The sequence below is a fragment of the Emys orbicularis genome, chromosome 11 (assembly GCF_028017835.1).
Source record: "Emys orbicularis isolate rEmyOrb1 chromosome 11, rEmyOrb1.hap1, whole genome shotgun sequence".
In the NCBI taxonomy this organism is placed as follows: Eukaryota; Metazoa; Chordata; order Testudines; family Emydidae; genus Emys; species Emys orbicularis.
This window is the reverse complement of record NC_088693.1, coordinates 77,658,042-77,670,333: the sequence shown is the minus strand read 5'-3', so window position 1 is coordinate 77,670,333 and position 12,292 is coordinate 77,658,042. Positions and strand designations below refer to the sequence as shown.

The window sequence follows — 12,292 nt, the reverse complement described above, 5'->3', positions numbered from 1 at the left end:
GGGTCAGTGGCTGGGCCCAAACAGCAGCAGGAAGGACCAGCAAAGTGAGATCTCTGACTGTGAGTCCCAACCCCTAGAATGGGAAGGTCCTGCTCGAGTCCGGTGCACCCCTTGGCGCAGAGCAGGAGTTGGGGGCAGTGGGAGAGGTGGCCAGGCAGTGGGACTGTAATGCTAGAGGCCTGTTAAATGCTAGTCCTTGTTTGCAGGAGTTGAGCCTGCCCGTGGTGGGCTCCCAGCTGGTGGGGCTTGTCCCCAAGAAGGCCATGCTTGATGCAGCGGAGTATTACATTCAGAAAGAAAACCTCTTCATTCTGGAGGAGGAACAGAAAATCAGACTGGTAAGGCCAGCGTCCATTGACATCCCTGCTCAGAAATCTTTCCCTGGAGGGAACTGCAAATAATAGCAGCTGAGCTGGCAGCTTCTTGCCTGTGGAAGGGTGTGACGGGTTTCCCCAGGGTGCAACCTGGAACTGGGGTATTGCTGAGCCCTCTGACATACCAATCCGGGCCCCTTCTCACACTGTGAGGCTGTGAAAAGCTTCAGACCGCTCCCGGTCCTGCAGTCCCAGAAACATCTACACAGGCAGGGACACACCCAGCTGCAGTTACATGAATGCTTCTCCTCAGCCATTCATGAATTAACAATAGAGAGGTTCCAGACAGCTCCCCACCAGCTCCACCGCCTAGGACCCCAGAGCTGTACCGTCTTGCCCTGGTCAAAGGCCTGACCAGTATAAGTTTATTACTCAGTCCTCCCCTCTCTCAGTGTGGAGAGGACCATGCACCAGTTTCTGTTCCTGAGCAGATTCCCCAAGCACTTCTAGCAAAACACACTGTTTTAGGTAAAAAAATATAAAACAAACTTATTAACTACAGAAAGATACATTTTAAGTGATTATAAGTACTGAGTGTACAGATCAAAGCAGGTTACCTAAGAAATAAAACAAAACCGCAATCTAAGCTTTATAAACTAGATAGGATTTGAATCAAGCAGTGTCTCACCCTGTTAGCTAGTACAAGCAGGTTACAGCTTTTACATACACAGGCTGGAATTCTTCTGTCCCATGTGGGGCCTCCTTTCCCAGTTCAGTCTTTGTTCCTAAGGTGTTTCCAGGTGTTCAGGTGCAAGGGGAGTGAGGCCAAGTGATGATGTCACTTCCCCTCTTTTATAGCTTCTTCCAGCTTGCTGGGAAGATCTTTGCTCATGACATGGGGGTCTGCTCCCCTCTCCCCCTGCCCCTGGTCAAGCATCTTCCATTGCCCACGTGATCCCTCTGGGAAATCTCCATTGTAAACAATTCCTGAGATAGTCCCTGGGTGTGTAGATTCCCCTTAATGGGGCCATTAGTACTGTGTAGCTTCTTCATTGTTGTACCTGAAAGGCTGGTTGTGGGTGTTCCCAGCCTCATAACATATTTCAGCAACACACACATAGCAAAACTTCATAACTTCACATACAATGACAGCACATACAACCAAACAGGATATTAAAGTTCAACAGATCAAGACTTTTAGAATGATACCTCACAAGACATACTTTGTACAAAACATAGCCTAATTGTATGACAGTGGTGAATATGGGGGTGCCAGGGTGTTGTTTTGGGGCACAGAGGGTCACAGAGGGTCAGGCAAAAAGCAATGGAGCAAAATCAGATCTGTCTTGTCCTTTCCCACCAGAGAATATGAAAGATTTGGAAGTTCCTATTTATTCCCTTGCTCAGAAACCAAACCAAGGCCCTGAGGCAGATAAAACTCCCAATGACATTCTGAAGAAGGACTTATTCCTGCGAATGAGACAGCATTCATTGGGTTAGGTTCCAAAGGGATGTTCAGTGACTTGAGAGGTTGGAGAAGTGCTGTGTGGGAAGGCAACCTGCTTAATGCCCTTAAGGAAACGATTTCTGTGTGTATTGGGTTCATTAAAACTCTACAGGAGTTTCCCAGAGCCTTACCCAAGAGGGGACTGTTTCCTTGGCCCAGGGGATAATTCATTTCCCACGTGGTAGGTATGATGATGTATGGGTGCCCCTCAAAAATAATATACAAAGGGAAAATGAATCAGCTTTGAGGGTTTTAAAGACACGATGCTGTATTTCAAATGCCATGCCACGCTTCGTTAGAACCAAAAAGGACCAGTTTTGTTTAGCTTGATATCACACTTAGGGTTAATGTTTTGCTAAGGCATTTTGAATAGGATGGGTGAAAAGCCCTAGATAAGAGTTAGTTAATTACGATGATGATGATGATGGTGACGGACAGGGTGGATGGATATCAGAACATACTCATGGCTGGAACCAATTGTAGGTTACTAGCTTTGATACTGTTCCTTGTAAAAACATAACATTGATTTGTAGAAACGTGTACATGACCCAAGTGTCCCAAGTGAGGCCAGTCTTTTCTGGCTGGATATTTACATCAAATCACTTGCTCAGAATTCCTGGCCATCCGATGAGCCTTGGAACTGAATATTCTCCCCCAGAAGTGAACAAGGCTAATATGTCGACTCTGCCTTAATGAATTTGTCTTTCTTCATTTCAGGTAGTCAGCCGCCTGGGCCTGGATTCCTTGTCTCCATTTAACCCCCAGGAGCGCATTATTGAGTATGGCACCTTGTCCATTTTCTTTGTCACTCTCCTTGTTTGTACCACGCACGATTGAGGGAGCCCGGGTGCCTGCTCATGAGTCTCTGAGAATAGCTGTTGACTCAATTTGCTGTTGCTCTGTCAGACCCCAAAGTAGCACATTCTTCCTGGGATGCCATTAGGAACTCATTTGTATTCCTACAGAGTTTAAAATGCTCCTGCCCAATGAAACGTTGATTTCAACAACATTTTTGATGGGAAAAAGTCGAAAAGAATCGCTTTGATTGTCTCATTTTGTTTCAATAACCCTGAAGTGTTTAATTTAGATAAGGTAAAAATGTTTTGGTTCAACTTTATCACTTCAATTTTGTTTTGACTTTAAGATTTTAATAAAATATAATGTATGTTACAGTTAATATTTGACATATTTATATATAACATATATTAAAAATAAAATGAAACACTGTCAAAATGACACATTTTTACCTTATCGAAACAAAACAATCTGACTTTATTGAAATGAAACTTTTCATTTCCTAAACCAAACTTTTTCAGAATTTTGAGTTCATGGGAAATTTCAAAATTTTGGCTTTTTGTTCCAATTCAGAACATTTCCCCCTCAAAATGTCAGAATTTCCCACGGAACAGAAATTCCAGTTTCTGCCCAGTTCTAGTACTGGACAATGAACTGCTGGGTTTAAACTGCACCATCAGGAGCACCCAGGGTTTGCTTAGTAATCAGCATACCTGGTTTAACATGCCACTGCATATCCAGCTGCTCTCCCACCTGCCGATCGCAGTGCAGACACACCTGCAGGGTTGTATACTGCTTCCCTTCACCATAGTATCTAGCACCTTCCATGTAAAGTCATTAGCAAGAGCAAAGTTCCTAGAGGACTTCCTGGAGTCTCTGGCTCATTGTGGAAGGGCTGTTTCCAAGATGAAGGGTTTGCAGTGTTTCCTAGAGCTGGTCAGACTCTGGAGGACTGTTCTGTAGCTGGATACCCTCCACTGGCCTCCCTCCCACCCTCACCCACCACTGGCCATTGCAGGCTGAGCCCAGCTGGTGGCTCTCCTCTGAGACGAGCAGCATGGCCATTCCCTGTGGGGTTGGGGAGGATGCCCTGGCAAGTGGCAGTGCCCAGTCCCTTCTCTGCCCCTGAGAGCAGCTCCTCTCATTCCACGACACTGCTGCCAGCTCCAGGACGCCTCTGCTCAGAGCAGTGGAGGGCATTTTTAAAGGGGAAGAGTAGGATTTTTGTGTGGATGGTTCATGCATTGCAGGAGAGAGGAACGATCCCTTCCTGCCAGAAATGTCCCCACTAAGGCAGGGGTTCTCAAACTTTTGTACTGGTGACCCTTTTCATACAGAGAGCCTCTGAGTGCGACCCCCCTTAGAAATTAAAAACACGTGTTTATATATTTAACACCATTATGAATGCTGGAGGTGAAGCGGGGTTTGGGGTGGAGGCTGACAGCTCATGACCCCCCCATGTAATAACCTCGCAACCCCCTGAGGGGTCATGACCCCAGTTTGAGAACCTCTGCACTAAGGGCTCCCCCACGCAGGCCCTGGAATAAGCAGCTCTTCTTCAGGACAGGTTGCTGCTGGTTTCGATTTCCCAAACTGGGGTGGAGTTTCTCTCAGCAGATACAGCCCCCAAAGGCCCAGTGAATTCAGTGCGGCTCCTGGCTGTGATGGTCTAGGCCTGAGGGTGCCACGCGGGACCCGGTTCAGGTTTCTGGTAAAGGAATTATCGGGGGCATGCTGGGAAGAGCCATGGGAGCATGGTTGGGGCTGCTCAGAGAGCCTGGGTTCCCTGCATTTGCTTGACACTAGCGGCCTGGAGCGGGACAGGGCTGAGCTCATCCTGATTTGCTGTTGGCAGATACCTGGTGCAGAGTGGCCAGGCAGACGGAGACTTGGTGTCCAAGTCACTCCACGCGTTCGTGCGTGCCGTTGGTGCGAGGTCAGCAGCTCCCGGGGGAGGATCGGTGTCTGCAGCAATGTCTGCTCTGGTAGGTTCACGCTTGGCTCTCCTGTGATACAGCAGGGCGACGGCTTCGCAGCGGGGTGGAGAGCCTGTGCTGGATGGGGTGGGAGCCCACTCTGAGTCAAACCCTGACATTGTCCACAAGTGAGTAGTAGGAGAAACTGTAGCCCATCTGCCAGGGGGCATTGGCAGCAACAGGGGTTTCTCTTAACAATGCACACCAGAGCTGGCTCGAGCCCCCATCCAGAAAACTGCACACCGCCCCGGGTGACTCAAAGAGGCCATACCTCCCCTCTCGCAAGCCCCGAGTCTTTCCCCTCGACACACGTTTTCTAGTGTTATACGGCGGGATCACAGCACTAATTTAGGAAAACTCAGCAACAATGATTCAAAAGGATGCAAACAATGAGTAAACACCCACCTGCATACCCTGGGCTGTGTATTTTGCCTCAGTTCCCATCCCTGCAGTGTGAAAGTCCAATGGATGAATGCCCCTTTAACACACTGCTGCCCTTTCCCCTCCACCGCACCCCCTTCCAGCTAGTTGTCTGAGGTCAGCAAAGTCCCAGAATTCTGGGGCGTGGTCACACGGTTCATCTCCCCCCCCAGAAGGGGGATCGAGTACAGCCTCTGCTGCTGCTCACTTGCTGCTACTGTTGTCTCTGCTGCTTGCTGCCGCCTTTGCCACTGTTCACCGCTGTCTCTGCTGCCTCCACCCCTGCAGCTTGCCCCTCGCTGCTCCCTCGAGCTGCTATGCCATGTTCTGCGGTTCCATCCCTTGGCCTGCTGCTTAGGGACTTCACCAGCTAGTGGGGAACCGCTCTCCACCTGCAGCCCCTGCGTTGTCTTTCACCACACCACTGTCCCCACATCGGGTCAAAGGCTCCGCCCCTAAACCTGCTCATCAAGGATTTCAGCTCTTCTGATCATCTGTTCCCACCGCCCTCTGACTTGGCTTTGGCATCACTACCTGTGCTTAGCATGTGAGGGTGACCCCCCCTCAAGTAGGGCATATTAACTGCTGTTTTGCTGCCCTTTACTCATACAATAAGGAGAACAACATTTCATTACCCCATGCCCAACACTAAATCCAAAACAGCCAAAATCAATCACTTTGGCAAAGCAGCTCCATCTGCCGAGCACCTTGGCTAGAGTAGGCGTGTCTATGCAAACGTGGCCTGCTCCTGAGGTCTTTTCCCCAGTCCATCACTAGATGGCAGGGGAGAGCTCATTCAGACCCTGGTGTTCATCGTCTTTGACAAATAATCCCTTTGCATTTGGGCCAGTGTAGCCACCTGGCTGAGGTCACTGAGGAAGCCCCACAAGCCAGGCGCCCCCTTCCAGCAGCTGTGGGGCAGTGCGGAGTGCACTCTGGGCTGGTGGGCTGCTTGGCAATGCCACGTGGCAAATCAGCCTCCTCGGTGGCCCAGTGAAAGTGATACGTGGCAACTGTTGGACTCACTCGCCTTTACTTCCCCTCTGCTCCTGGGATGGTCTCACTGCTGGCTTCACATTCAGCTCTCTTCCGAGTAGCACTTCCTGGCTGGTTCTTTAGTCCCCAAGTATCCTCGTCCTTTCTGGGAGTGTCTCGCTGCACTCTCCCTGGGCAGGTCGGGGCTCTTTGCCCAGTGGCGGGCATGGTGGCATGTGTGCCGCGGGAGGAATGGCAATGGCAATCCACTTGGGTTAATGTCTCTTGTGCTGGAGGAGAGCACGCGCATGGAGCTTTCGCCATGTCTCCTTGCAGGGGGCAGCTCTGGGCTGCATGGTGGGGCTGATGTCCTACGGGAAGCGTCAGTTTGAGGCGCTGGAATTGGTCATGAGGAAGCTGATCCCTCCGTTCCATCAGGCCATGAATGAGCTGATTGTCATGGTGGACACGGACTCGCTTGCTTTCAGCAGTTACATGGTGAGTGAGGTTTGTAAGCACTGCACAAGCTGCACGTCTCTCCATTTCTCACCCCTTTGTGTCTGCGGACTGCTCGCAAGCCTGCTCTCTCTGGTCGTTCCCATAGCGTGTAATACTAATCACTGATGCTCTGGGTAAAGCTAAGGAGGTATGCTGGGACTCTCGGCAAAATGTTGGCTGCCTTGATAGTTGCCTGTGGTAGATTTCCTACTTAGCCCTGCTTAGGTGGAGGGCTGAGCTTGCCAATGTCTTTTGTGCATAGACACGATGACAGGTAGATCCTCAGCTAATGTGAATCCCTGCAGCTCCATTGAGATCGGTGAGCCTGGGCAGATTTCAACCAGCTGAGGGCCTGGCCCCGAATTCTGAAATCAAACAATGCGATAAGCCAGAGTTCTGGAAAGGTGCATTGTATCTAACTAAGAACAGCCCCAAAGCCAAATGAATACAATAAACTGAATCCATCCGGATGCCATTCCAGTGACCTTACAGGATACATCAAAGGCGGATCCTAAAATCTCTCCCGATGTAGCTGTCCTGTCTGTGCCGAGAGATCAGCTCCACGGATCAGGCTGTGAGGAGAGAGGCAAGCAAAGGACCCCTCCTGCACAGAGATCCGTCCAGGGCATACCAGGGTAGAGACCCACGACAGAACGAACGAGCACAAACCAGTTGAATGGAAGGGTGACGTGGGCCGGGACGAGGGGCAGAGAAAGCACCGCACAGCATTTGAGCCTGCCCCTTACAGATCCACAGCGTGCTTGAGCTCCGGTGCCCAGGGCTGCTCCCGGGGCCCTGCCCCCCTGGTTTTGCACTCTGGCTCCCCAGGATGGCATCGCAGGATCGCACTGTGCCATCCGTTCCCACGGGTGCTAGGCTGAGAGTCACAGCAAAGAGTGACCGGAAGGGGGACACACCAAGGAATGTCCTCACACGCCCAGTGGGACAGATTCGCTCTGGCACCAGCACTTGGCAGGCAGAAGAGCAAGGAGAAGGCGGCACCAGGGAGGCAGTTCTGTCTCCTTCATTCCAACACCGAGGGGCTGCCCCAGCCTTGATGTGACTAAGCAACCGCTGGGCAACTTTATTGTGCACCACAGGGCAGCGTCCTCAGTGGAGGGTGTCTGGCGTGTCACTTCCACCAGCGGTGTGATATGAACACACCGCCCTGATGGGAACATTCCCCCTTCGGGCAGACAGGCCCATGCTGGGGTCAGGCAATAGGGAAGGGTGAAGGCTCAAGGAGCTGAACTTTATCTGGAATAGTTCTTCCATCTCCAGCATCCTCGGTCTGATGCCTGCTTGTTTGTTTCTCAACAGGACGCAATGAAGCTGCCTAAGAACACGCCTGAAGAGAAAGAAAAGTTTGTATTGTGTGAAGAGCTGAAACACTAACACTGGTGTTGATCCCCTGGGGTAGCCCATGATATCGCTGGAATGAGCTGAAGGCCAATGGCCTGACCCAGAGCTACTGAAGTCAATGGACGGGCTCTCATTGGCTTCAGTGGGCTATGGCTCAGGCCCTAATTTTGTGTGTGTGTGTGAGAGAGAGAGAGAGAGAGAGATCTTCACACCATACTGCAAAGCTAAAGTTTGGTTTTCCTCAGGCTTCTTATGGGAGCAGCAGGCTCAGTGTGTTGCCCTGAGTGGCGGGCGTTTGGGTGGATTTTTTTGGACATTTGTCCTACTTTCAGTGTTTGTTAATCATTCTTTGTGTGTGCCCCATATGCTTTGGAAAGGCATATTGTTAACTCATCACAGAGTGGATCACTTCTGGATGAGCAAATAGAACCTAAAACCAATGTATTTGCACGGCGGTTTGGCCAGCCCAGTGTCTATGGTGCGATATCACCCCTTCCCACAATGGTTTCCTTGCTTGCCTTTTGCAGTCAGGTTGACTGTGTGTCTTGCCTTTTGCAGGCGCACAGCTGCTATGCAGCAGGGGCTGAAGAAGGCTGTAGGTGTCCCCTTCTCACTGGCAGAGAAAGTGAACGCCTTGTGGCCCATGTTAAAAGAGATGGCTCAGTACGGGAACGTCGCCTGCAAATCAGATCTCCAGGTACTGGCCTAGGTGCTGGCAGCGGGCTCAGAGTCTTTCGCAGCTCTTTAAGAAGTTTGGCCCTGGAGTGCAGAATGGAAGAAATCTGCCTTTGAGCACTGGGAGGACTTGTACAGATTCTCATTTATGTTGTTAGGAAGCAAAAGGTCTGTCGATCGCAGGTACTTGTATGACTCCCCTCACCAGACTGTCTGAGCACTTACAATCCTTACCTCCCCCCTGGAAGGTTTACCACCATGGTTCAGGTGGGGAACTCAGGTCTAGAGAGACTAAGTGACCTGCCCAAGAAATCTGTGGCTGAGCAGGGAACCGAGTCTAGGTCTCCCAAGTCCCAGGCAAGCGCCCTGACCATTGGCCTATCCACTTCTCTGCCCAAGCAGTGGAAAAATCCTGGTGGTGGCCGTAACTTTTCTGACTTGCCATAGAAGTGCAGTGCCCCAGAGTCTGTCCCACATCCCCTGCTGTCTTGCACCAGCAAGGTCCAGTGGACAGGCTGCTGGAATGAGAGGTGGAGGAGCTGCCAGTGACTCATTGTGTGAGTTTGGGCAAGTCACTTCAGCCAACGGGTTCAAAGTTACCCACTGATTTTAGCTGCCTACATTTTTGGCAGGTTCTGATGGCCAAAACCAGTGGCACCTTTAGAAAATGTTGACTGTAGCGCTCTTTGCCTCAGTTTCCCCAGCTGTCAGAAGGGGACAATAAGCTTCCCCTCCTTTGAGATCTACAGGTGACAAGTGCCACCTCATGGGAAGTTTGGAGTGTTGGTCTGAGAATCAGTATCTGGACACGATCCACTTCCTGGGCCAGGTCTTTGCGGGTGTAAAGGCCTCAGGCTGTTGAGGTTGGAGGAGCCGTGCCACTTTACAGCAAGGAAGGGGCAGCCAGGCATACGTAAGCTATACAGGTAGCTCCTCACACATCCCTTTAACACTTGCATTCAGGTGGCGGCTAAAGCGCTGGAAGCAGGAGTGTTTGGTGCCTATTTCAACGTGGTGACCAACCTGAAAGATGTAACGGATGAAGCCTTCAGGAAGGAGGTAGGTTGGGGTGCGGGGGTTAGGGTTCCAGCTGGGGGTGCGGGCTCTGGGGTGGGGGCAGGGTCTGGGGTGGGGCCGGAAATGAGGGGTTCAGGGTGCAGGAGGGGGCTCCGGGCTGGGGCAGGGGGTTGGGGTGCAGGGCTGAGGACTCCAGCTGGGGGTGCGGGCTCTGGGGTGGGGACAGGGTCTGGGGTGCAGGAGGGGGCTTAGGGCTGGGGCAGGGGGTTGGGGTGCAGGGCTGAGGACTCCAGCTGGGGGTGCGGGCTCTGGGGTGGGGGCAGGCTCTGGGGTGGGGCCGGAAATGAGGGGTTCAGGGTGCAGGAGGGGGCTCCGGGCTGGGGCAGGGGGTTGGGGTGCAGGGCTGAGGACTCCAGCTGGGGGTGCGGGCTCTGGGGTGGGGGCAGGGTCTGGGGTGCAGGAGGGGGCTCAGGGCTGGGGCAGGGAGTTGGGGTGTAGGCTCCAGGCAGCGCTTACCTCAGGTGGCTCCCAGGAAGCTGCCAACATCTCCCTCCGGCTCCTAAGCAGAGGCGCGATCACGTGGCTCTCTGCACTGCCCGCGCCTTCAGGCACTGCCCCCTGAGCTCCCATTGGACGTGGTTCCTGGCCAATGGGAGCAGCTGAGCTGGCGCTGGGGGCAGGGGCAGCGCATAGAGCCCCCGTAGCTGTCCCTCCGTCTAGGAGCCAGAGGGAGATGCTGGCAGCTTCCTGGGAGTTGTACAGACCCGGGTAGGGAGCCTGCCTTAGCCCCACTGCGCCGACTGGACTTTTAACAGCCCGGTCAGTGGTGCTGACCGGAGCCGCCAGGGTCCCTTTTCGACCGGGCGTTCCAGTCGAAAACCGGACACCTGGCAACCCTACACGTAACTGACATCACTGCTTAGGGTTACCATATTTCAGCAAGCAAAAAAGAGGATGGGAGGAGCCCCGCCCCAGTCCTGCCCTAGCCCCGCCCCAGTCCTGCCCTAGCCCCGCCCCTGCCCCTTCCACTCCCTCCCACTTCCCGCCCCCCTCAGGACCCCCAACCCTCCCCCTGCTCCTTGTCCCCTGACTGCCCCCTCCTGGGACCTCTGCCCCTAACTGCCCCCCAGGACTCCACCCCCTACCTAAGCCTCCCTGCTCCTTGTTCCCTGACTGCCCCCTCCTGAGACCCTCCCCCCATCCTAACTGGCCCCCTAGGACCCTACCCCCTACCTGCCCCCTGACTGCCCCAACCCTTATCCACACCCTCACCCCCAGACAGACCCCCGGGACTCCCACGCCCCATCCAACCACTCCCCACCCCCTGACAGCCCCCCCCAGAACTCCCGACCCATCTAAACCCCTCTGCTCCCTGTCCCCTGACTGCTCCGATCCTTCTCCCCACCCCTGCCCCCTGACAGCCCCCCCGCTCCTTGTCCCCTGACTACCCCTCCTAGGACCCCTGCTCCTAACTGCCCTCCAGAACCCCACCCCCTACCTAAGCCTCCCTGTTCCTTGTCCCCTAACTGCCCCCTCCTGAGACCCCCCCACCCTAACTGCTCCCCCCCAGGATCCTACCCCCTACCTGTACCCTGACTGCCCAAAACCTTATCCACACCCCCACCCCCAGAAAGCCCCCCCCGAACTCCCGACCCCCCCGTCTCTTGACTGCCCCCTCCAGAACCTCCCTGCCCCTTCTCCGACCCCCTGGCCCCCTTACTCTGCCGCTCAGACCAGCGTGCCGGGGAGGAGGAGCAGGGGGAGGAGCTCCAGACTGCCCGTGCGAACGGCCGGCTGGTGATCTGCGAATGCAGGGAGGGAGGGAGTGCTCTCAGTTGCAGGGGAGAGGAGGGGGAAGCGGAGGAGGGGCTCTCTCTGGCTGTCGGAGCCCCATGTAAGTGGCACCATCCGTCCGGCTGCCCTGTCAGCAGCGCGTGCTCTGCGGGGGGGAAGTCCGGACATTTACAAATTCCCCCCGGACGCTATTTTTAACTCTAAAAGCCGGACATGTCCGGGGGAATCCGGACGAATGGTAACCCTATCACTGCTGAGCTTGTCCTAAAGCACGACCATTAACTGCCAGGGGAGCCTGCTGGGAGAGGCTGCTGGCCCATTCAGCTGTTACAGTGGATTGGGCGGGAAGCTCCTCTTTGGCCTGTGGGCTCTCACTCCTCAGGCTGGGAGCGCGGGGCAGGCGCTGGAAATGTCGCTCACCTGGTGCCGCATCCACATCTGACAAGGGACCCCGCAGGGGACGAGGGGCCCTACGGGTAGATACACAGTGTAAGGGGGGACCCCCGGGCCGGGGGCCGGGGAAGAGGAAATGCTTCCGCTGGCCTTTCAGTGGGAAATGATTCGCTTTCTTTTTACACACAGATGCACGGCAGAGTCTCCAGCTTCTTGGCGGAGGCCCAGCAGAGCGCGGCGTTGGTGCTGGAGCTGCTGGAGAGCCGGGGGCGGTGAGAGAGGGGGGCGCTCGTCGGCAGTGTTAGCACTGAGACCTGGCTTGCCTGGGCCCTGCTGCCCAGAATACAAACCTGAAATGTTCTCGCTCCTCTTGTGGTCTCGTTAGGAGGTAGCTGCCCTTGCTCAGACAGACCGTGCTGTCTGGTCCCATAACGGGACCACGGCTGCGGCCATCCGGCTCCGGTGCTGCCGCACCCAGTGCAGACTTCACCTATGGCCGGTGGCCAGTACTCTGGGTCAGTGCTTGTGGTGCGAAGGGACGTCATCCATGGAGGGGAGCAGATCAG

The 12,292-nt window shown here is 54.1% G+C and overlaps 1 protein-coding gene across 1 annotated transcript in view; it reads left to right on the top strand.

Moving 5' to 3' along the window:
* The window catches only part of FTCD (formimidoyltransferase cyclodeaminase), a 34,851-nt gene extending 22,849 nt beyond the window's left edge, over positions 1-12,002 (top strand). The window contains exons 7-14 of the mRNA XM_065413681.1: positions 207-338; positions 2,539-2,600; positions 4,472-4,601; positions 6,324-6,485; positions 7,806-7,849; positions 8,406-8,544; positions 9,486-9,581; positions 11,916-12,002. Of these exons, the coding sequence (XP_065269753.1) occupies positions 207-338; positions 2,539-2,600; positions 4,472-4,601; positions 6,324-6,485; positions 7,806-7,849; positions 8,406-8,544; positions 9,486-9,581; positions 11,916-12,002 (852 nt within the window). The remainder of the gene's footprint in view (positions 1-206; positions 339-2,538; positions 2,601-4,471; positions 4,602-6,323; positions 6,486-7,805; positions 7,850-8,405; positions 8,545-9,485; positions 9,582-11,915) is intronic.
* Positions 12,003-12,292: the final 290 nt, after the last annotated feature.